The sequence below is a fragment of the Phaseolus vulgaris genome, chromosome 11, assembly GCF_051622355.1.
Source record: "Phaseolus vulgaris cultivar YP4 chromosome 11, ASM5162235v1, whole genome shotgun sequence".
NCBI classification, from domain to species: domain Eukaryota; kingdom Viridiplantae; phylum Streptophyta; class Magnoliopsida; order Fabales; family Fabaceae; genus Phaseolus; species Phaseolus vulgaris.
The window spans coordinates 40,289,591-40,313,187 of record NC_143508.1 but is presented as its reverse complement, the minus strand read 5'-3'; the positions used below and the strand labels follow the sequence as shown (position 1 = coordinate 40,313,187).

The 23,597-nt window shown below is 44.1% G+C and overlaps 2 protein-coding genes across 2 annotated transcripts; both read right to left on the bottom strand.

The window, feature by feature from the left end:
- Positions 1-914: 914 nt before the first annotated feature.
- On the bottom strand, positions 915-1,436 carry LOC137806749 (uncharacterized). The gene is made up of 2 exons (XM_068607017.1): positions 1,329-1,436; positions 915-1,241 (listed from the first exon to the last, which is right to left on the bottom strand). Exons 1-2 carry the CDS (start codon positions 1,434-1,436, stop codon positions 915-917), a joined length of 435 nt encoding a protein of 144 aa, XP_068463118.1.
- On the bottom strand, positions 1,437-1,868 carry LOC137806742 (uncharacterized). Its single transcript, XM_068607006.1, has one exon. It carries the CDS (start codon positions 1,866-1,868, stop codon positions 1,437-1,439), a length of 432 nt encoding a protein of 143 aa, XP_068463107.1.
- Between the last annotated feature and the right edge of the window lie 21,729 nt (positions 1,869-23,597).

The window sequence follows — 23,597 nt, the reverse complement described above, 5'->3', positions numbered from 1 at the left end:
GTATCGGGGGGTCACACCATCGATTCCTCAACCCGGTGACGCCTCAACCTGGCGACCCTTCAAGCGGTCAACCCATTGACTATTTTCCTTGGGGCCCCTTGATGGGTCCCACCATATATTTGACTTTGACCTTGGTCAACGCCTGGGGACGGGACGGTACACCTTCTTGCGCTTAGAGTATCTGACTTGGGTGTCGGCTCACACACCATGTCTACTTTTTTAATGAATTTTTTTGGAGTATCTGACTTGGGTGTTGGCTTTCACGCCAAGTCTACTTTTCAACACCAAGGTAGGTTAGCTTACCTGCCTTCGGGCAAATAATCTTAAATCAATTCGAGGTACCCGGACTTAGAATCTTACTGAGAAAAAGTTTCCCAATCTAAATTGTATGAGCGTCGAGTCACCTAGGCTTGGAATCTTACCAAGGGAATAGGTCGCCTCATTTTAAAAATCAATCATGCACACGTGGCGCTTACTCAGATAACTCATCGGTCAAGTCGCCTTATTGTGTGTTAACAAAGAATCCTGACAAGTCACCTTTCAAGAACAACTTTTCATTGGGCGACCTCATTAAAAACCCTCATAAGGGAAAAAAAGTGTCCCCTTAATTATTTGAATTGTTCATAAAACATTTGACAAAACATATCAACTGAAATAAAACTTGAGGTTAGTCCCATTCCATGTTCGGGGTATGGCTCCGCCTTCCAGAGTCTCGAGTATGTAGGCTCCGTTTCTGAGCACCTCTACCACGCGAATGGGTCAGTCCATTTGGGAGACAACTTATTCTCCAATTGGTAAGGGTGAGCCTTTCACAATACTAAGTTGGCGATCTGGAACTGCCGAGATCTCAGCTTGGACCTTTGCTTCTTCTCCACCCCTCTCTTCAAAGCTTTAGCTTTGACGCGTGCTTGCTTTCACACCTCGTCGAGTATGTCTAGGTTCACCTTCCTCCCTTCGTTAGATTCTTCTACCACGAAGTTTTGGAATCGCGGCGAGCTCTCTTGGATCTCTACAAGGACCATGACGTCTGACCCATACACCAAACTGAAGGGCATTTCCTTCGTGGTGGATTGAGGAATAGTGTGGTAGGCCCACAAAATTAGAGGCACCTCTTCTGGCCAGGTCCCTTTAGCCTTCTTCAACCTCCTCTTCAAGCCCCTGATCAAGACTCTATTGGAGGAATTGACCTGACCGTTCGTCTGAGGATGCTCTACTGAGGTGAACACCTGCTTGATTCTGAACTATGTGCACAAATTGCACAACTGCTAACTTGCAAATTGGGTGTCGGTTTCAGACACTAAGTGTCTTGGGATCCCAAAATGACTAACGATGTTCCTCCATACGAAGTGCTCAACCCTGTGGGCAATTATCTGGGCAACTGGTTCGGCTTCTATCCACTTGGTGAAGTACTCAATGGCCACCACTAGGTACTTCATCTAGCGGATCGCCAGGGGAAATCGACCTAAGAAGTCTATTCCCCAAGTATGGAAAGGCCAGGGGCTATGTATCAATCGCAACTCCTCTGGGGGTGCATGATGCCAATCAGCATGCTTTTGACATTGCTCGCACCGTTGTGCATAACTCATGCAGTCCTCCATCATGGTCGGCCAGTAGTACCCAACTCGAATGACCTTCAAAGAGAGAGCTCGCCCTCTAACTTGACTCCCACAAATGCCTTCATGGAGCTTTGCCATGATACGGGTACACTGATCCCCACTTACACAAGTGAGGATAGGATGAGTGTAGCCATGTCGGAACAGCTTTCCATCCACCGGGGTATACCTTCCCGTGTTCCTCTTGACCACTCTTGCCTCTGTGGGCTCTACCAGAAGCATACCATCAGCGAGGTAGTACTGGTATGGCGTCATTCAGGTCTCTTCCACGGCAAGTTGTAAGACCTCTAACAACTCTTCTCCCAACAAGACATAAGTGCTTATCTTGGGCCCCCTCAACGTCTCTTGCGTCATTGATCGGTGCCCCCTACCTTTTGCCCCCTACCTTTTACCGAGCTGATCCCCAAGGTTTCCACATGGTTGACCTCTGCTGCTCCATCTGTAGTGGTCCTGGGAAATTTTGGTTCTCCTGGATAACTGACCTTTGTCCACCTCCTTTACCTGAGCTTGCCACTTTGGCCAGTAGGTCTCGGGCATTCTGCTCCCTTGGGACATGGACAAGTTCGAACGTGGAAAAAGATTCCTAACATACCTCAGGTACGAGGCCATTTGTGGATCTTTGGCCTGGTACTCACATGTGACCTGCCCGGTTACCAGCAGTGAGTCACTTTTTACCAGCAAACTTTGAGTGCCAAACTCTTTGGCAATCAACATCCCACCTACCAACGCTTCGTACTTAGCATGGCTATTTTTGGCCTTAAAAGGGAATCTAAGGGCCTACTCAATCAACAGTCCATTTGGTCCCTCCAAATGATTCTCGCATCGCTACCTTGCTGATTAGAGGATCCGTCCACGGAGATGACCCACTGAAACTCTCCACCGTCTACCTACGTGGCTTCTGAGGATAGCTTTACCATGGAATCAGCATATACCTGGCCCTTAACAGGCCCCATGGGTTTGTACTGTACATCGAACTCAGATAGCTCGACTGCCAGCATACCATCTGCTATATCGGGCTTCTAGAGAACCTTACGAATTGGAAGATCGATCATGACAAATCACAGTGAAACTTTGGAAGTAGTGACGGAGTTGCCGAGCTGTGAACACTACTACCAAGGCTGCCTTCTCGATGGCCTGATATCGTACCTTGCTCACGAAGTATATGGGCCTCTCAACCTGATCTTGTTCTTGCACAATGACCGAGTTGATTGCTCGATTTGTAACTGCAAAGTAGAGACGAAGGGGAGTACCTGGTAGCGGCTTACAAAGTACAGGCGGGCTAGCCAAGTACTCCTTCAGCTTGAGGAACGCCTCTTCACATTCGTGAGTCCACGTGAAGCGACTATTCTTCTTCAAACATTGGAAGTAAGGGTACCCCTTATCTCCTCTTGCTAATAAGAACCGGGACAGGGCGCCATCCGTCCAGTCAATTATTGCACTTCCTTCATAGTGGCAGGGCTCCTCATTCCTATGATTGTTGCGTACTTGTCTGGCTTCACTTCTATCCCCCATTCACTGAGCAGGAATCCTAGGAACTTCCCTGCCTCTACCCCAAATACACACTTTTCTGGGTTCAATTTCATATCATACTTAGCTATAGTAGTGAATAGCTCCTCCAAGTCGGTGACGTGCTGGTCTTTCTCTTCCGAGGTGACGACCATGTCATCCACATATGCTTGCACATTTCGCCCTATCATGGGGGCGAGGATCCTATCCATCAACCTCTGATAGGTAGCGTCGACGTTCTTCATCCCAAAGGGAATAACTTTAAAACAATAGCTAGAAAGTTCCGTCATGAACGCGGTCTTGCTCTCATCACAGGGGTGCATTTGAATCTGATTGTACCTCGAAAATGCGTCTAGAAAGCTCAGAAGTCGGCAACCTGTACGTTGTCCACCAAGGAATCAATGTTGGGCAGCGACTATGAGTCCTTAGGACAAGCTTTATTCAAGTTCGTGAAGTCAACACACATTCTCCACTTTCCATTGGCCTTCTTTACCAACACTACATTTGCTAGCCACTCAGGGTATTGGATTTCCCTTATGTGGCCAACACTCAAAAGTTTCTGTGTCTCTTCCTTGATGACCAGACGTCTCTCTTCATTAAACTTCCTTCTCCTCTGTATTACTTGTCTGACCTTCTCGTCCATAGTGAGTCTGTGGCACAAGAAATCAGGGTCGATTTCGGGCATGTCTGAGGCAGTCCATGCAAAAGCGTTCAAGTGTCTTGCTATGACTTCGGCGATCTGATCTTGGATCTCCTGGCCCAGTGATGAGCCGAGCTTGAACTTCTTCCCTTTAATCTTTTTCTTCTGAACTTCACCAAATTTATTCCCCTTTTGTTTTTTAGGCTATTTTCATAGCATTTCCTCGTCGTCTTCTGGTCAGACTTGATGACAATTACCCCTCCCTCAAGGGAGGGCAACTTCATCTTCATGTGCCTTATCAAGGTCACTGCGCCTAACCTTTTCAAGGAAGGTCTTCCCAAAAGCATATTATAAGCCGAAACTGCATTAACAACCAAATACCTGATACTGATTGTGCGAGATGAGGTGTCGTCTGAGAAAGTCGTCCTCAACTCCACATGCCCCCTTACCTCCACCTAATCTCCAGCAAAACCAAACAAGCAGCCGTCATATGGTCTCAGCTAGTCTGGTGACAACTGCAACTTACTAAATGTTACCCAAAACATTACGTCGGCCAAGCTCCCCTGGTCAATGAGAACCCTGTGCACTCTTCTTCCCACAGTGACGACCGAGATCACTATTGGATCATCTTCGTGTGGAACTACGTCTCCCAGATTAGCCTTTGTAAAGCAAAGGTCGGGCTCGAATGGCTGGTCAGTCCCCCGCACCTCTACTGTCATCACCTCCTTCGCATACTTCTTACGTTTGTAGGCGGAACAATCCCCCTCTTGAAAATCTTCCTGAGATACTATTGATCTTGTCGTGGACAGGTACCTCGTGCCCTTGGTCCGCTAGAGGAATCTCCTCCTTCGACCCTTCCTAACTCCCCTCTAGATACTCTTTGAAAAACCCATCCTTTATCAAGCCCGCTAACTGGTAGCCTAGGGTTATACAGTGTCGCACATCATGCCCGAACGCTTTGTGGAACTTGCACCAGACCGCCAAATTCCTATTAGATTTCGGGGGGGGGGGGGGGGATCTCAGCTTATCTACCATACCCGGCATAGCAACAGCTCCTTGTAAATCATTCTAAACTTGGGTCAGAAAGGCAGGTCGTCTTTCGCGTTCGACCCGGGTTGGCTCTTTCTTGGCGCAAAAGGTGCTCGTCGTGTGTCTGACCTCTTCTCGGTCACAACTTCATGTACTCTCATTGGTTGAGCTCGACTGCCTTCTTTAGGCTTGGCCTGCTCTAGGTACGTGCTACCGCGCTTTACTGTTACAACCTCTTCCACGATGATGTGGGCAACAACTCGTTGTCGGATCTCCGTGAATGTCCTTGTCCGATTTCTGATCAGCGAGTCGCTGAATGGCCATGACATGATCCCCTGCCTAAAGGCATGGACCATCAAGGCCTCCTCCTAAGTTTGGATCTTTACTACGAATGCCCCAAACCTATTCAAAAAATCCTTCAAAGGTTCTCCCTGTCTCTGCTTTACACCGAAGAGGTCGAAAGGGACAGACGATTGACCTTGGTTGACGATGAATTGTTCCCTGAACCATCCAGAAAATTGATCAAACGAGGTGATGTGGTCGTCTGGGAGGCCAACAAACCATTGTAGCGTTGTGCCTGTGAGCGTGCCCATAAGCATCTTGCAATGCATAACATCCATTCCTCCCGAGATCATCATCTGAGCATTAAATGTTGTGAGATGGGCCTCCAGGTCTTCTGCACCTGTAAAAACAATCTTGGGCGTTATGAAACTAGCTAGTATAACAACGTCCATAATCGCTTGTGAGAATCGCCTGGGGCGAGCCCTTGGTTGAATAGTCGGGCCTCGCTCCCCTGTGGAGCGTTCGCCAAGCTGTTTTAAGTCCTTACGCAATTCCTTGTTGGCTTTGCAGAACTTCTCATTATTCGTCCGTGACGCATCTTGTTCTGCCACAAACTGTTATGCCTGAACACCTGCTCGGCTCGAACCTCCACCATGAGCCTCTCCTAGTCAGCCCTGGATGCCGCTACCGCCTCCTAGAGAGCACTCATAGTCTTCATAAGTTGTTGTATGGTGGGGTTGTCACTCCCTTTATATCTTAGCGGACCTTGCCTTGTATTCCTCATCACGCCTAAAAGCTTGAGTACAACTGCAGGTGGGACCTGGTTTTATCGGGTCCCACGGTGGGCGCCAAATGTTCTTGTTGGTTGACCTACTCGTCGATTGACTCTGATGACAAGCTCTGGCTCCGTCTGTCTCTTCTGGAATATGTTCTGCGTCTTGTTGTACTGGATCGTTGCTAAGTTGAAACAGAGGGGCCCTACCTTATGATTGCACTCCAACGATCAAGTCAACACAGGGCTTATAAGAATCAAGAAGTAACAAGTTTCAGTCTTAGAAACAGCATACCTTAACCTGGGATCTCAAGTCCCTTTTATCGTTTACCTCTTGTAAAAACTTTCTATCACGAGAATATAATCTCAACTGAAAGCTTACTCAACAAGAAAATATTTTGTTCAAGGACACACTCTCACGGTGCTGCAACAAAACGAAATCTTTCCTCCACGGAGTGCATAACAGAATAGCCACCAGGGTACCAACTCATGTACCAGCATCAGGGATCCAATCTATTTTCGTAGGCGCCCTCAGTGTGGCGCTACGTATCATACATGCAACCTAAACTTTTCATGCCCTAGCACACATGGGCTTAGGTTTAAAAAAAACGTTTTACTTATACTAGACCTCATGCGCACTAAGCGCACTCCTAGGTCCATTACTACCCCTTGTTGACCACCTAGGCCTTACACAGGAAGGGTTACGTTAAACATACAAAAAAGGGTTAATACACATGTCTGTAACCCAATCACATGGCCCACCAACTTGGCCCAAAAGCCGAGCTGACCTATCTATGGCAGATGCTGAGGTCCGACCACCAAACGCTAAGCTCTAAGTGCTCTGGTCCAGTACACTAATATGCTTCTTTTGTTGGAGACCCATGCATATTTTAATTTGGTTATTAAACTGACAAAGGGAATTTGTTTTTCAAATTGGCAATCTACTTTTGACACCGTATATTTTGTTAGTTCAAATGGTGTAAGTAATTTGATACTTGTTTGTTTTCTCTAATTCATGACTTTAGGTTATTCTTCTTTTGTGACCATCAACTAGCCAAAGTCCATCCTTATTTGTTGAAAAAATGAATGTTCTTTTAGGTTTGTCTGTCTTAAATGTAAATATGGATACCAAAAATCACATGATAAAATGCTTAATGATTCCCAATCCTGGATTCTCAATCAACAGTAGTTACTCACACATGAACATAGATTCTAATACTAATGGAAGTGCCTTTCCAGTGTAGAGTCTACTATGGTACCACTTGTTAGAATTGATGGCTTAAACAAGAGGGGGGGTGAATTGTTTTATGAAAGATTTTCGCAAAGAGTTGATTTAGAATGAATATTTAACAATCAAACTAGATAAGCACTTAAGGAAAGCAATCAAACAATTAAACTGAAATAGTTATCAGAATTTTAACCGGTTAAACCTTCGTTTTAATCGGTTGTTTAGACCAGCAACAGAAATGAAATTATCAAACAGTTATGGAGAGTTTGAGAGAAGGAGAGATTTACACAATAGGTTTATACTAGTTCACTCACATATGAGCTACATCCAGTGCTTAGAAGAACCTCTGAGTTCCACTAGTAATCAAAACCAAATTACAACACAAACACAAAGAGGTAACCTTGCAACCCACAAGATTCACTCACACTCTTTGAAACACGAAACACCTCAAGACAGAACAACCTCTTTCTTTACAAGATTTCGAACACACACATCAGTTAAAGAAAGTTCTATTACAAGTATCTAGACAAGGATAGAAAACACCTTAATTTGCACAATACAGGAAACCCCTATGATCATAACTTGTTACCACAACAAAACTTGAACAACAATCTTGCACTTTGAAAAACTCCTTTAAAAAACAAATCTCTTTCTTGGATCTCAAATCTGTAACAATACTTGTTGTATTTGAATGTATATATTTTGCTTTGAAAGAGAGGCTATATTTATAGCATTAGAATTGTAGTCGTTTATGGCAGTTTTAATCACTGAATCAGTTAAAACAAGATTTCAAAAAGCTGTTATGAAAACACAAATTTAACCGGTTGAAACTACGATTTAACCTGTTGAATGAGTCAAACAGTTGCATAACTAATTCAAAAAGCAGTTTCAAAAACCTCAAGCCAACTAAGTGACAAACAACTGATTATCTCGATGATTGAACCAATTGTTTTCCCTTTGCTTGGAAAAACACTTTGTTTCATTTAAAACTGTTTGATCAAGCTTTGTGTAGCAATAAGAACTGATTTTAACAAAGATTCTAAACAACCTAATCTAAACCCGAACCAAAAAGCAGCACAGCTTCAGGCTTCATGTGGATTTGAAACATCAAAGCTCCCATGTTCAACAATCTCCCCCTATTTGATGGAGACAAATCCTTGGGATGCTTTTAGGAATGTTCTTTGTTTAGAATCTGTTGAACTTGCACTCATGAGCAAACACAGAAACACAAGGTAATTTATTCCAAATCAAATAAGCACCAGAAACCAATTCTCTCTTAGCGATTTCCAAAACAGGAACATCAACCAAATGAGATGAGAACCCAGCAAACATACATAGGTGTTAAACAAATAAACAATCGGTTATTTCACAGGAATAACCGGATGAAATTTGTATAACAGAGTTTAACAATTTTTAACAATATTCAAATTTAAACCCGTTAAAGCAGTTCATAGCAACAATGTTCAAAGCAATAAAGAAAGCAGTTAATAAGAACATTACACAACCAACTTTTCACCCTATTTGTCTCATCAAATAGACAAAAGGCAGGATTAAAAACAACTATAAGACAAGGCATGCATATCAATTATACCCAATTCATTCCTTAGAGAATAGAACCTATCTTTGGATAGAGGCTTGGTAAAGATGTCTGCAAACTGACTTTCTCTTGAGACAAACTTAATTTCACAATCTCCATTGTTGATATGATCACAGATGAAGTGATGCGTAATCTCAATATGCTCCTTGAGTGTTGAACCTGATTTTTCGTCAGATTTATGGCACTCGTGTTGTCACACAGCAAAGGAACTTTGTTAAGCTTTAATCCAAAGTCTTCAAGTTGTTGCTTGATCCATAAAATATGTGCACAGCAGCTTCCTAAAACTATATATTCAACTTCAGCTGTTGATAAAGCTACACGTGCTTGCTTTTTACTGTGCCATGAAATGAGGCTAGATCCAAGTAGGTGGCATGTTCCACTCGTACTCTTCCTGTCTAATTTGCAACCTGCAAAGGCAGAGTCAAAGTATCCTACTAGATGAATATGAGAATGCGAAGGATACCATAACCCCATGGATGTTGTGCCTTTTAGATACTTCAGGATCCTCTTGGCAGCTTTGAGATGTGATTCCTTGGGACAAGATTGAAATCATGCACAAAGGTAGGCAACGAACATTATATCTGGTCTGCTTGTTGTCCAGTGCTCATCCTTGAGTGCATCACCGATTGATGTTGGTTTAATCTTGGAAACAAACGTTGTATGATTGCAGAAGTTTGCAATGCTCCTTCTCGTGGATACACCTTTGTTCATCTGGCCAATGATATTGTCAACAGGTAGGTCTCTTCAGATCCTCCACTCCTTTGGTAGATCATCCTGCTGCAGATTTTCAATCGGTTGTTTCGCAGAATCAACCGATTGAATTTTTGTGTCGTTGTCAAGATTCTTCAGGAAGATGTTTTGTTCATCTTCTTCTGTGTTGATCTTTACTAAACCTTGTTCAGACTTGTTAGATTCATCAAAGACAACATGTATAGATTCTTCAACGGTCATAAGCTTTTTATTATAGACCCTTCTTAACATGCTATAACTGTTCTGGGATTGTTTATGTTTTCTACACTTTATGATTCATGCTCTTCGTTTTTCGCGTCTCTTTGCCTTTTGAATTTCTGAAACGCTCCAACTATCCCTTCTGAACTCTTCCCTTTTCTCTCTTTTTTCCTTCTCCTTCCATTAGCTTTTCTCCTTGAGATGGCTCGAACGAAAACCACTCCAAACCCTTCTCCTTCCATCAACTACCAAACTCTATATCGTTGGGCTCCTAACATCCTTATAGCTAAAACTTCAAAAATCACCTTCTTTAAGGAGATAGAGGCGTATAAGGAGAGCGAGTCCAATGAAAAATTCTGCATTTTTGGGAAGGAGCACGACAGGTTCGTGAAGGTCCTGCCTTACAAGGAAGGCATACCTGTGTGCGATGATGACCGCGTGGACCCATAAGAACCCTTCTCCTTCGCGTACTCCATTATCTTCAAAAGGCTCAAGCTCCGCTTGCCATTCACGGGGTTCGAAAGCGCGCTTCTCACCAAGGTCAACGTGGCCCTTGCCCAACTACATTCTAACAGCTGGGCGTTCGTCAGGGCCTTTTCTATACTCTGTAGCCACTTTGGCCATACACCATTAGTGGACGTCTTCCTGTACTTCGTCGAGTCCAAGAACCCAGGGAAGAAGTTGTGGATGAGCTTCAACGGGGTCGCTGAAAGAGTCTTGATGTCGCTCTTCCAACAATCATATAAGGGCTTCAAAGGGAAGTTCTTCAAGATATGTTGTAGCAAGTTCAACCCTACCCTGTTGGACTTGGCCCTAGGTTCCTTGAGGACTTGGCCCTGCAAGATCGGGAGGTATGCGAGTTCTTTTCCAACTTGGGGGCAGTGTTTAGCACCGTGGAGCTTATCAAACTCAAGTACATCCCCAAGGCTCTTAATTGCTACATTGGGACCCTCCCTTTCTTCCTCTGTTTCTGCTTTATGTATTACTCTTAACTTGTGTGCTTTGTGGGTTTGGACTCTTATGCATTGTTGTTTTCTTATGCAGGCATGGTGCTTAATGCTGAAAAGAGGAGGCAACTAGCTGAAGTGGCCCTCCAACGCAAGGCTGCTCCTAGCCCTTCTAATGTCGATGCCTCGACTCCTATTGCTTCTGCCCCAGGCCCTTTTGCTCCAACCCCTATAGATCATAGGCAGAAGGGGGTAGCTGATGCCACTACCTCTGAGGACGAGGACACCTGTTCAGGCCTCGTCTTTAAAAGGAAAAGGAAAGTCGATGCTACAGTGCATGCGAACTCAGCTTCAGATGATCGCACCCCGTCCTACAGGGAAATCCCCCAAGTGCCTCTTCCCCTCGTGCCCTTGTGGTACAAGAAGGTGGGGGGGAGAGCGCTTCTGGGGGCGACCACGGTGCGCCCCTTGCTGATCTGCCTGCTTTCCTCCAGCAGGCCCTGCAATATTTCCAAGATCAAGAGAGGATAGAGAGCATGAAGAAGGACATCCTGCAAGAGCACGCATCAAAGTTCCTTGGGGACTTTCTTGTTGCATCCAACCTCAACTTGACCAAGATGCAGAAGCTAAAGGAGGTAGCTAGCCAAGACGCCCTTCAGATCAAGGAGCTCAAACACCGCGAAACGGCCCTATACTTGGAGGCGGCGGATCTTCGCAAATCTGAGATAGCAGTTAAGAAGCTCCTTTTCGAGAAGTCCTAGGAAGCCTTGGGAGCCCACACCAAGGTTTTGTCCCTCTGCACCGAAATTACTGGCTTGACGGAGAAGGCAGAAGAGTCGAAAGAAAAAATGGCTAGGCTCGAAGAGAAGTCATCTCAATAGGAGGAGCGGCTTGCCAAACTGGATGAAGAGCTTGCCTGCAAGGATGAACTCTTCAATCAGACTAAAGAGGAGCTTACCAATGATGTTCTTGATGCCTATGCCACGGGGTTTGTGGATGCCATGGCCCAGGTTGCCTGCATGCACCCTAGGGTGGATCTTTCTCAAACTGGTTTGTCCAAGAAGATTGTTGGCGGGCAGTTCGTCAATGCTAAGGAGTGACTCCTTCTGTTGTAATTATTTGTCTGCCTGATAAAAAATTGACTAGTTGCGTAGATATGTGTACATTTCTATTTATAAAATGATCTTTTACTTTAAACTGCTCCTTTTTGTTGTTAGCTGCTTTGCCTGTCTTGCTTAGTCTAACAATGCTTTAGGGCCTTTCTGACTTAGGTAGCACGCTTCTTTATCGCTCACTTGACCTTAACCTTTCTTCGTCGTCTTAGGGTAAAGGCGGTGCATATTCAAACTCTTACTTCGCCCTATGCTTTGCCAAACAAAGGTAAGGGAGATGTTACTCTCGACCTTGGCTCATAAGGGCAAGGGAGATCTTTAACTAGGAACCACGCTGTTCTTGACCTTGTCTTACAAGTCAAGGGAGAGGTTCACTTAGCTGGTCTCGACCTTTTGCACATAAGGGTAAGGGAGATGTATAACTGGGAACCATACTGACCTTGCCTTACGAGACAAGGAAGAGGTTCCTCTTTCTGACTTCACCCTAGCCGTATAGAAGAAGGGGAGGGTTTTTACTGATAATTGTTCTGTTCTCGATCTTGGCGTTCCCACACAAGAGGGAGGTTCACTAAGAACCATGTTATTCCCAATCTTTGTGTTTCTAACCCAAGGGAGATGTTTTCTTAGTTTACTGAACTCGTCCTTCTCGTATAGAGGTAAGGGAGGATTTTAACTAGGGGAACCATACTCTTCTCGACATTTTGGCGATCCCACGCAAGAGGGAGGCTCACTAGAAACCATATTATTCCTAGTCTTGGTGTTTCTAACCCAAGGGAGAGGTTCATTAACTGACCTCGTCCTCGCCGTATAGAGGAAAAGGAGGATTTTAACTGGGAACCATACTGTTCTCGGCCTTGGTGAACTCAATAAGAGGGAGGCTCACTAAGAACCTTACTATTCCCGATCTTGGCGTATGAAACCAAGGGAGGGGTTTACTCTTCGCACTATACAAAATACTTGCAAATATATCTCTATCGGAATAATTGAAATTTTATTGGGTAACCTCGTTAAAAAACCCATATAAGGGAAAAAGAGTGTCCCCTAAAAACTATGTACAATGTAATAACTTAATTGAAATAAAACTTAAGGTTGGTTGCGTTCCATGTACGAGGGATTGCTCCACCTTCTAAGGTCTCGAGCCTGTATGCTCCATTCCCACGGAAGGGACCAGTCCACTTGGGAGACAACTTGTTTTCTAGCTGGTATGGGTGGGCCTTTTGCATCACCAGGTCGGCGACTTGGAATTGCCGAGGTCTCAACTTGGAGTTGTACTTGTACTTCACCCTTCTCTTCAAGGCTTCAACCTTGATTCTTGCTTCTTCCCTGACTTCATCCAGTAGATCTAGGTTCACCTTTCTTTCTTCGTTGGATTCTTCAGCCACGAAGTTCTGGAAACGACGTGAGTTCTCCTGGATTTCTACAGGAATCATCGCGTCCGAACCATATACCAAGCTAAAGTGTGTTTCCTTGGTAGTGGACTGGGGAGTGGTGTGGTAAGCCCACACAATTCTAGGAACCTCTTCTGGCCAGGTCCCCTTGGCTTTCTCCAGCCTTCTCTTCAGACCTCTGAGCAGAACTTGGTTGGCAGACTCGACCTCCCGTTTGTTTGGGAGTGTTCGACTGATGCAAACACCTACTTTATTCCAAGCTCTGTACGCAGCTTTCCCAATTGTTGGCTTGCAAACTGGGTGCCATTATCGGACACCAACCGTTTTGGAACTCCAAAGCGGCATACTATGTTCTTCCACACAAAGTGTTGGACCTTGTGGGTTGTGATCTGCGCTACTGGCTCAGCCTCTATCCAATTTGTGAAGTACTCGATGGCAACCAAAAGGTACTTCATCTGTCGAACTGCTAGAGGGAATGGTCCTATAATGTCGATCTCCGAGGTATGAAATAGCCATGGGCTATGAATCAACCTCAACTCTTCTGGGGGCGCCTTGTGCCAGTCAGCATGTTGTTGACACTACTTGCACCATTGTGCATACCTCGTGCAGTCTTCTCTCATGGTTGGCCAGTAATATCCTGTGCGAACGACCTTCGATGAGAGAGCTCGGCCACCGATGTGACTCCCACATATCCCTTCGTGAAGTTCTGCCATAATGCGCGTGCATTGCTCACCACTTACACATATCAAGGTAGGGTGAGTATGCCCGTGTCTGAACAAATCCCCGTCGATCAAGGTGTACTTGCTCGAATTCTTCTTGACTACTCTGGCCTCTGTGGGTTCCAACGGGAGTATCCCATTAGCCAAGTAGCGTCGGTAGGGTGTCATCCAGTTTTCGCCTCCTTCAACTAGGCAAACGTGCATTTACTCTTCCCCTGATAACGCGTATGTGCTTATTCTGGGTGTTTTCAGGGTTTCTTGAGTCAATGACCGATGACTTCTCTTAACACCTTCTGAGGTGCTTAATTGTTGGATTTCTGTTGTGTTGTCTGTGGTAGTTCGAGGTGTCCTCTAGGTCTCCTGTATGACTGTCCTTAGCCTGCCCCATTGCCTGAACTAGCGAGCTTTGCTAGCAAGTCAGCTCGGGCATTCTGTTCTCGAGGGACATGTACTAACTCGAACACCGCAAAAGTCTCCTTGAGAATCTAGACATACTGTAGGTATGCGACAATCTGGGGGTCCTTGGCCTAGTATTCTCCTATAACCTACCCTGTTACTAACAGGGAGTCACTCTTCGCCATCAAACTCTTTGCCTCCATCTCTTTGGCTAGCAGCATTCCAGCTATCAAGGCCTCATACTTCGCCTAGTTGTTACTGGCCTTGAAAGCAAACCGTAGGCTTGCTCGATCAGTAACCCATTTGGTCCTTCCAAAATGACGCCACCTCACTCCCCTATTGGTTAGAGGACCCATATGAAATCTGCTCCTTCTTGGTGTGTGGATTTCGAGGAAAGCTCTACTACGAAGTCAGCATAAACCAGGCCTTTGATAGGTCCTCTAGGTTCATACTGCACATCAAACTCTGGTAGCTCCACCGCCCAACGCACCATTCGTCCCGCCACATCAGGTTTTTGTAGGACCTTGCGAATGGGAAGGTCCGTCATTACTATCATGGTGAAGCTCTGGAAGTAGTGGCGAAGTCTTCGTACTGAAAATAATACCGCCAAATTTGCCTCTCTATGGCTTGGTACCTCACCTCAGGCCCTTGCAAAACTTTGCTTACGAAATATATTGGCCTTTGTACCTGAACCTGCTCCTGGACCAGGATCGAACTGATCGCTCGATCTGTGACTGCGAAGTACAAGTGAAACGGGGTGCCTAGTTGTGGCTTGCACAATACTGGTGGGCTGGCCAAGTATTCCTTCAAGTTGAGGAAGGATTCTTCACACTCCTTGGTCCAGAAGAACCTACTATTTCTCTTGAGGCACTAGAAATAGGGATGCCCCTTATCTCCCCCTTATCCGCCCTATTAATTGTTGCACCTCCTTCACTGAGATTGGGTTGTACATGGCTATGATTGTAGCACATGTTCGCCTCTATCCCACACTCAGTGAGTAGGAACCCTAAGAACTTGCCTGCCCCTACCCAAAACACACATTTTTCAGGGTTCAACTTTAATTTGTACTTAGCTATTGTAGTAAATAGCTCTTCCAAGTCAGTGACGTGTTGGTCCTTCACCTGGGAGGTGACCACCATGTCATCCACATACGTCTGGACATTTTTCCCTATCATGGGCGCAAGTACTCTGTCCATCAACCTCTGGTAGGTTGCCCCTGCGTTCTTGAGCCCAAAAGGCATCACTTTGTAACAGTAACAGGAGAGCTTCGTCATGAATGTTGTCTTGCATTCATCCCTGGGATGCATTCAGATCTGGTTGTATCTAGAGAAAGCATTTAGGAAGCTAAGAAGTCTACAACCTGAGGCACTATCTAGCAGAGCGTCGATGCTAGGCAGTGGGTAGGAGTCCTTTGGATAGGCTTTATTGAGATATGTGAAGTCCACGCACATCCTCCACTTCCTGCTAGCCTTCTTGACAAACACCACGTTTGCCAACCACTCTGGGTATTGGATCTCTCTGATGTGGCAACCGCTCAGCAGTTTTTAGGTCTCTTCTATGATGACCTGACACCTATCGCCATTGAAGTTTCTCCTTCTCTGGTGGACAGGTTGGACTTGTAGGTCCATGGTGAGGTGATGACACAGGAAATCGGGGTCGATATCAGACATGTCTGAAACTAACCATGCGAAGGCATCCATGTGTCGTGCTATGACCTCGGCAATCTGGCCTTGTGCCTCTTGGCCCAAGGACTTGCCAAGCTTGAACTTCTTACCCCCGATCTCCCTTTCCAACAATTCTTCTACAGGCTTGGGTCGTCTCTCCCAGGCGATCTCGATGCGAGTGACCCCTTCTTCCCTTGGAGGTTGGGTGGTGACAGCACACACTCCTCTTTTTGTCTTGAGTCTGTTCTCGTAGCACCTTTTGGCCTCCTTTTGATCAGAATTCATGGTGATCACGGCTCCTTCAAGGGAAGGCAACTTCATCTTCAAGGGAAGGCTACTGCTCCAATCCTGTTCAAAGCAAGCCTGCCCAAAAAGATGTTATAGGCTGAGGGAGCATTAACAACAAGGTTCCTGATGTTGGTAGTTCGGGAAGTCGTGCCGTCAGTGAAGGTTGTCCTCAACTCTACGTGTCCCCGCACTTCTACTTGGTCTCCCACGAAACCATACAAACAGCTATCGTAAGGCCTCAACTGGTCGGGAGACAGCTGCAGTTTGTTGAAGGTCGACCAGAACATCACGTCGGCCGAACTTCCCTGGTGAACAAGGACCCGGTGTACCTTTCTGCCCACTGTCACAATTGAGATCACCACTGGGTCATTGTCTTGGTGAAGACAAGGTCGGGCTGGGGCGTCTGGTTCGACTTCTGCACTTCTACTGTCATCACTCCCCTAGCGTACTTCTTACGCTGGGAGGCAGTACACCCTTCTCCTGAGAATCCTCCGGCGATGGTGCTGATCTCTCTATGAATGGGCACCTCATTCCCCTGGTCACCCGCTGGGGCCGCTGACGTTAGGGCCCCCTGCGGCTCTTGTAGGTAGTCTTTTAAGAAACCGCTCCTTACCAGTTCATCTAACTGGAATCCCAATGCCACACAGTTGTGCAGGTTGTGGCTAAAGGTTTGATTGAACTCACACCAAGTGTTTTCGCTGGGCCCTAACCTCTTATCAGTCTTCGATGGAGACTTTAATTTGTCGGCCACATTGGAGATGGCGATCAGCTCCTTAGGGTCCACCTGAAAACTGTGTTTGATAGGGGCATTTTCTCTCGTGCATGCCCTGGTCTGGGGCTTCCTTGCTTCGTACGGTGGTTGTGCTCTCGGGCCTTTCTGTTGAACCAAGTGGTGTTCAAGCTTTGAATAATCCAAACCCTTTGAAGGATGTTGAAGCCTTGGATGTGCTTGGTGTTGCTGTGCTGGTTTAGTTTAGTTTTGGGGTAGTTTGAGTGTTGTAATCCACCCTTTGATTAAATCTAAAGCATAGGCATTCTCAATCTTTGTGAAAATAAAATGTTTTCAAACTAAGTTAAAACAACCGATTCTTTTGTCGAAACAACCGATTGTTTACACTTAAGTGTTTTGAGAAAAAGATTGAAAACTGTTTTTCAATGGTTGAACTGTTAAGAACCAAAACAACTGATTGATTCGAGGAAACAACCGATTGTTTGTTTTGGGACCATAACAGAAAAACTGTTTTATCTTTGACTGAGCTTTAAATGATTTAACTGCTTACGCTCCAGTCATTAAATGCTTTGACCAATCTTTTAATGCAATTTAAGAGTTTGTTAAGATTTGATAACAAACTACATCTTTGAATATATTCAGAATAACAGATTTGAAAAACAATCTTTCACAAGTTTTTGCTAAGAGTTTTTGAGTTTTTCAAAGAGCTGAGATTGCTAAGAGTTTGTGATTGATCAAAGTTTGTGGAATAGGATTCTGCTTGTATTGACTTCAGATTATCTTCTGTAACAAGTGTAATCCTTGTACTCTGTGAAACAAGTTTCGTTTCTGTGTTTGCTAAGGTTGGCTGGGTGTTCTTGAGGGGATCAAGATCAGCAATCTTGGTGTAGGTGTGTTGACCAAGGAGAGTGTGTTTCTTGAGGTGTTCAAGGTTATTCTCTTGGTTGTTGTGTAAGTGATCAAGTTGTGATTGCTTAGTGGATTTCCTCAGGGTTTCTGAGAAGACTGGATGTAGCTCAGGGTTTGGAGTGAACCAGTATAAACATCTGTGTACATTTTCTCTATCCCTATCTCTTTAAAATTCAGTTTTGTTATATGATAACTGGTATAAACAACCGATTGTTTCGGTAAAACAACCGATTGTTTTTCCAGTATTGTGCCTTTGCTTTATGTTTTGAAAAACTAATTTCTTAATCAAGATTTTCTTGAAGTATTTTCATTCTAGGCTTAAAAGTTTACGAAAATCCCTCTTAAACAATTCACCCCCCCCCTTCTCGTTTAAGGCCATATATTCTAACACTTTCTTCTCCGTCGTGGCCTCGTGTACCCTCATTAGTTGAGGACGATTGGTTCCCTGAGGTCGGACAGGGCCAACGCTACGGCGCTTTTATGTGACTTCTCCTTCTGCGACGATGTGGGCCACAGCTCGACGTCTGATCTCGCAAAACGTCCTTGGGCGACATCTTATCAGTGAATCACTGAAGGGTCCTGACAGCACTCCCTTCCTGAAGGCATGCATCGTCATGTCTTCGTCCTTGGTGTGCAGCTTCACCACCTGTGCCCCGAATTTGTTCAAGAAATCTTTCAATGACTCTCCCTGGTATTGCTTTACATCAAAAAAATTGTAAGAGATTGGAGGGGGAGCCCGGTTGACAATGTATTGTTCTCTTAACAGTGTTAAGAATTGATCGAACGAGGTAATGTGTCCGTCAGGAAGACTGACGAACCAATCCAACGTTGTGCCTAACAGCATACTCATGAACAGCTTACAGTGCATGGCGTCGGAGCCTCCTGAAGCATCATCTGGGTGTGAAAAACTGTGGGCCTCTGGGTCCTCTACACCTGTAAAGGTGACCTTCGGACCCATGAATGTGGCTGGTATCATAGTGTCCATGATTGCCTTAGAGAATAGCATAGGGCGAGCCCTAACCGGTGTGGGAGGGGCTCGCTCATCCACCGGACGTTCCCCTACGTGCTCCTCATTGGTTCTGCGCAACTCTTCATTGCTTGCATGTGACGCGGTCAGGTCGACCTGGAAATGATCTTGATCGACTCTGGACGCTGCTACCGCCTGCTGAAGGGCACGTATGGTCTCCATGATTTGTTGCATGGTGATGTTGTCCCCTCCTTTTGGCGCAGCTGATCCTTGCCTCGTGTTCCTCATGTTGTTGGGTGGCTCTCAACACGATTGTGAATGGGACCTAGGTTTATCGGCCCCACGGTGGGCGCCAAATGTTCTTACAGGTTGACTCAACTGTCGTTGACCTCAAGGGCAAATGGTAGCTCCTCTTATCTCTTGGTGGTTTCTGCTCTCTCCTTGGGTAGCTGAGAATGGCTCTGTTGAAACAGAGGGGGCCCTACCTGTTGATTACACTCCGACGATCAAGTCAGTACTAGGCTAAGAAACAGTAAGTATGTAAAGCAGTTTCAGTCTTAGAAATGGCGTACCTTTTCTAGGGTTCTTACCACCCTTTATATAGGCTGTAATTAGGTCAACTTCCCTGTCCCACAAGGATCTTTCCTTAAGTGGAATTAGGGTTACTGGTGAGGCATCATGTGACGCGTCGCACAAGCTAAGTGCAACCGCGACACAGGAGTTGCCTCTTCTGGAGTGCAATCTTTCTAACAGCATGGCCGCCAGGGTACCGACTCATGTACCAGCACTGCGACACCATCTGTTATGTGGGTGCCCTTATTATTCACGTGTCATGCATGTAGTCTTTTCCTTGGAAACCCTAACCCTTACGGGCCTTACCGCTTCCAAGGAACACTTGTATGTGTTGTACCTGAATGTACTATACACACTCCATGCATGATCCTCTCATGATTTTGGTCTTTCTGGTATCTGGGTGTTAACTAATGTTAACTCAAACTGTTCATGGGGCTCAGCTTATGTGGCCCACCATTACTATCAGGCCACCGATGTCCGATGTCTTTCTCTGACGTCGATGACCAAGGTCTGGCCAGCACAATAATTGTATTTCTGTAATGGTGTTACCCAGAAGTGTTGTGTGTTCTTGAGGGGATCAAGATCATCACTCTTGGTGTGTGTAGCTTATAATTTAGGGTTGATTACATAGTGAATTCTCAGTGGTTTCTGAGGACTAGATGTACCTCAGGTGTTGAGTGAACCAGTATAAACATTTTGTGTGAATCTCTCTATCCTTACACTCTTTAAATTGCTTTAAATCTGTTTTTATAAACTGTTGATAAAAACAACCGATTGTTTCGTAAAAACAACCAGTTGATTTTCTGCATCAAGCTTAAAAATAGTTTTATATTTTGTTGGACAGATTTTCCATTGATTAATTCTTCATAGCCTTTCACTCTACCTTTAGTACTTGCGAAAATCATTCAAAAGCCATTCAGCCCCTCTTATTTTAGCCCTATAATTTTAACAACCATTTTCAACTTTCCATCCCATATCACCCACACACTGTTATCAACACACAATGTCTTCACAAGGGTTTGATAATTCATCTCACAACAACGGACCACAACATAGTGTCAATAGTCCATCACCATCAGCTCCTCCAACCGAACATGAGCCACAATGATGACATCAAAGACAATAAAAAGCCCACCATGTGACACATAGTCTCACAAACAATTTATTTTTATTTATGTAATAAAAACAATATTATTATTTCTTTAAAAAATTAATTTATCTTACGTAAGAATATTCTTCTTATTTTACTTTATTTCATCCTACATTCTTTTCCAAAGTAAAACCCTTAAATAATAGAAACCCTAATCATACATTTGTTTTTCAAGTAAAACACTAAAACAATATAAACCCTAATCATAATTTTTTTCAAACAAACCCTAAAACAGTTAGCAAGCAAAGTCATACATGAATGACACGATTTCAATTGACCCTAATTTCAATTTTTATCAAATTCGTACAATTTACTCACAAATTCAGTGTAAAAAACTCAACAAAATTGTAAAACCATGACCCAACTTTAATTTAGAGCCATGTCATTATTGATGTCATGTTCCTTTGAAATTACTCTTTAGAATAAAGTCGTACCACTACAACACAACCTATCATAAATATCCATTTACACAATTTAGTAAATGATTATTATCATAACTATCATAAATATTTAGAAAAACATATTATCTTCATCAAATATTTAGAAAAAATATTAGTAACAAATCAAAGCAATGATTAATAAATTAAATATATATATATAATAAGAATTAGTCTTTTAATAGATTAATAATATAAAAATTATTATCTTTTTATATATTACTACTAGATTAATTCTATGATTTCTATTACGAAGTACCCAACAAACACTCCTAGGATAAGTTTTAAATGGCTCTGATACCATATTACGAAGTGGACCAAACCATTGTTAAAGTTCCAGCCACCAGCCACAGAGCATGATATTGCTTTTGGAGCCATGCCAAGAGTCTAACAATGGCACACAAAATCCTTTTCAGACCAACTTTCATTCTCACTCTCACATTCCACAAAATGCCCATTTAAGTTTCATACCATTCATTTCACCGCTCACAACAACAAACTTTTTCCTTCCTTAACACTCACTCAATCCCACTCCCAACTCCATCCAACAACAAGAACAACCAGCAACACTCACACCCACTTATGGTGCTCTAATTTCAGCACCACCACCACAATTGAGGGTTCAGAAAAATGTTACCTTTACCTCACGGACGAGGAATTGATGCGACTGTGCGAGATGGACACCTTCAAGTCCTCAGGACCAGGTGGTCAGCACCGTAACAAGTGTGAGTCTGCAGTGCTCCTAAAAAACCTCCCTACAAGAATCATTGCTCAGGTTTTTCCCCTTTCCACTCTCAAAATCTTGTTGAATAAACTTTAAATGTAATTTGTGGGTTTTATAATTAGAAGTTACTAGAAAATAGTAGAATGAGAGTTTGGATATGTGAAAGGTCAAAAGTTGTGAGTGAGATTTTAATTATGTTGTTAGTGGGGTTTTAAGGCCATAATGAAGATTTTTCTAGAAGAGCTTCGTAAAGCCTATAAATAGGATGCTCTCTCATTTGTAATATGCACCACAGAAAGAAATACAAAGAAAAGTGTTTTCTTTAGAGAAAATTCAAGTGTGAGTGATTGCTTGTTTTATAATTTGGTATCAAGAGCCAATGGTGAATGTGATGGGTCAAATACCGCTACCATGGTTATCGAAGGTGACCACATATGAGAATTGGAGCATTCAAATGAAAGCTCTTCTCGATTCTCAAGATGCATGGTGGGTGGTCGAAGAAGGTTTCGAAGAACCAACAAATACCACGGGTTATACGGCGGCTCAAACCAAGGTGTTGAAAGAGATGCGATCAAAGGATAAGGCGACACAATACATGTTGTTCTGAGCGGTTGATGAGTCGGGCTTTGAGAAGATTGCCAGTGCAACTACTTCAAAAGAAGCGTGGGACATCTTAAAAAAGGTGTTCAAAGGAGGCGACCGAGTTAAGCAAGTGCTTCTACAAACTCTTCGTGGCGAGTTGGAGAGCATGAAGATGATGGAGTCGGAAAGTGTATCTGACTACATTACGCGTGTACAGACTGTGGTGAATCAACTCAACCGAAACGGTGAAACGTTGACCAATGCACAAGTTCTAGAGAAGATTTTGAGAATATTAACCGACAATTTTGAGAATATTGTGTGCGTAATAGAAGAGTCAAAGACCTAGCAGCGATGCTCATAGTCGACGAGCTTGCCGGTTCTCTCGAGGCACACGAGCAACGGAAAAAGAAGAAGAAGGAGAAAACACTCAAGCAAGCACTTCAAACAAAGGCGTCAATCAAAGACGAAAAGGTACTCTATCATCAAAATTCTCGAATATAGAGGGCGTGGTCGTGGAAGTCGTGGAAACGGTTGTGGTGGAAAAGGCAGCAATAATGAAGGGTACTATAAGGAGAAGGAAGAGTCGAGCCAACGAAATTGGTGTGGAAGAGGACGTGGTCGAGGAAGAGGAGGCCGATCGAATTATTCCAACATCGAGTGCTACAAATGTCATAAATATGGTCACTATGCGAAGGATTGCAGCTCTGACAAATGTATAATTGTGGTAAAGTGAGGCATTTTGCGAAAGATTGTCGAACTGATATAAAGATAGAAGAAACAACCAACCTAGCCTTGGAAAACGAAACAAATGAAGGTGTTCTCTTGATGGCTCCAAATGAAGTCAACATTAACAGTGACACTTTGTGGTACCTTGACTCAAGAGCAAGCAACCATATGTGCAGTCACGAGTACCTATTCAAATATATGCAAAAGATTGAAGATGGTCATGTGTCATTTGGAGATGCATCAAAAGTGGAGGTCAAAGGGCGAGGTACGGTTTGCTACTTACAAAAGAATGGTTTAATTGGGTCACTCCAAGATGTTTATTACGTACCAGACCTTAAAACCAACATTTTGAGTATGGGGCAACTCACGGAGAAAGGTTACTCGATATTTTTGAAAGACCGGTTACTACACTTGAAGAACAAGCAAGGACGTTTGGTTGCTCGAATCAAGATGGCAAGAAATTGGATGTACAAGCTGAATTTGAGAAGTATACGAGAAAAATGTTTGCAAGTCAACATAGAAGATAAGGCATCGCTGTGGCATCTCCTTTGTGGTCACCTACATCATGGTGGCCTAAAAGAGTTATCGAAGAAGAATATGGTGCACGGGCTACCCAACATGGACTACGAGGGAAAATTTTGTGAAGAATGTGTGCTCAGCAAGCATGTGA

Coding starts and splice junctions, on each gene's coding strand:
- LOC137806742 (XM_068607006.1), bottom strand. CDS start 1,868: ATGACGCCATACCAGTACTACCTCGCTGATGGTATGCTTCTGGTAGAG.
- LOC137806749 (XM_068607017.1), bottom strand. CDS start 1,436: ATGAAGTACCTAGTGGTGGCCATTGAGTACTTCACCAAGTGGATAGAA. Junction 1,242..1,328: donor ACTTCGTATGGAGGAACATC/GTTAGTCATTTT, acceptor TTGTGCACATAG/TTCAGAATCAAGCAGGTGTT.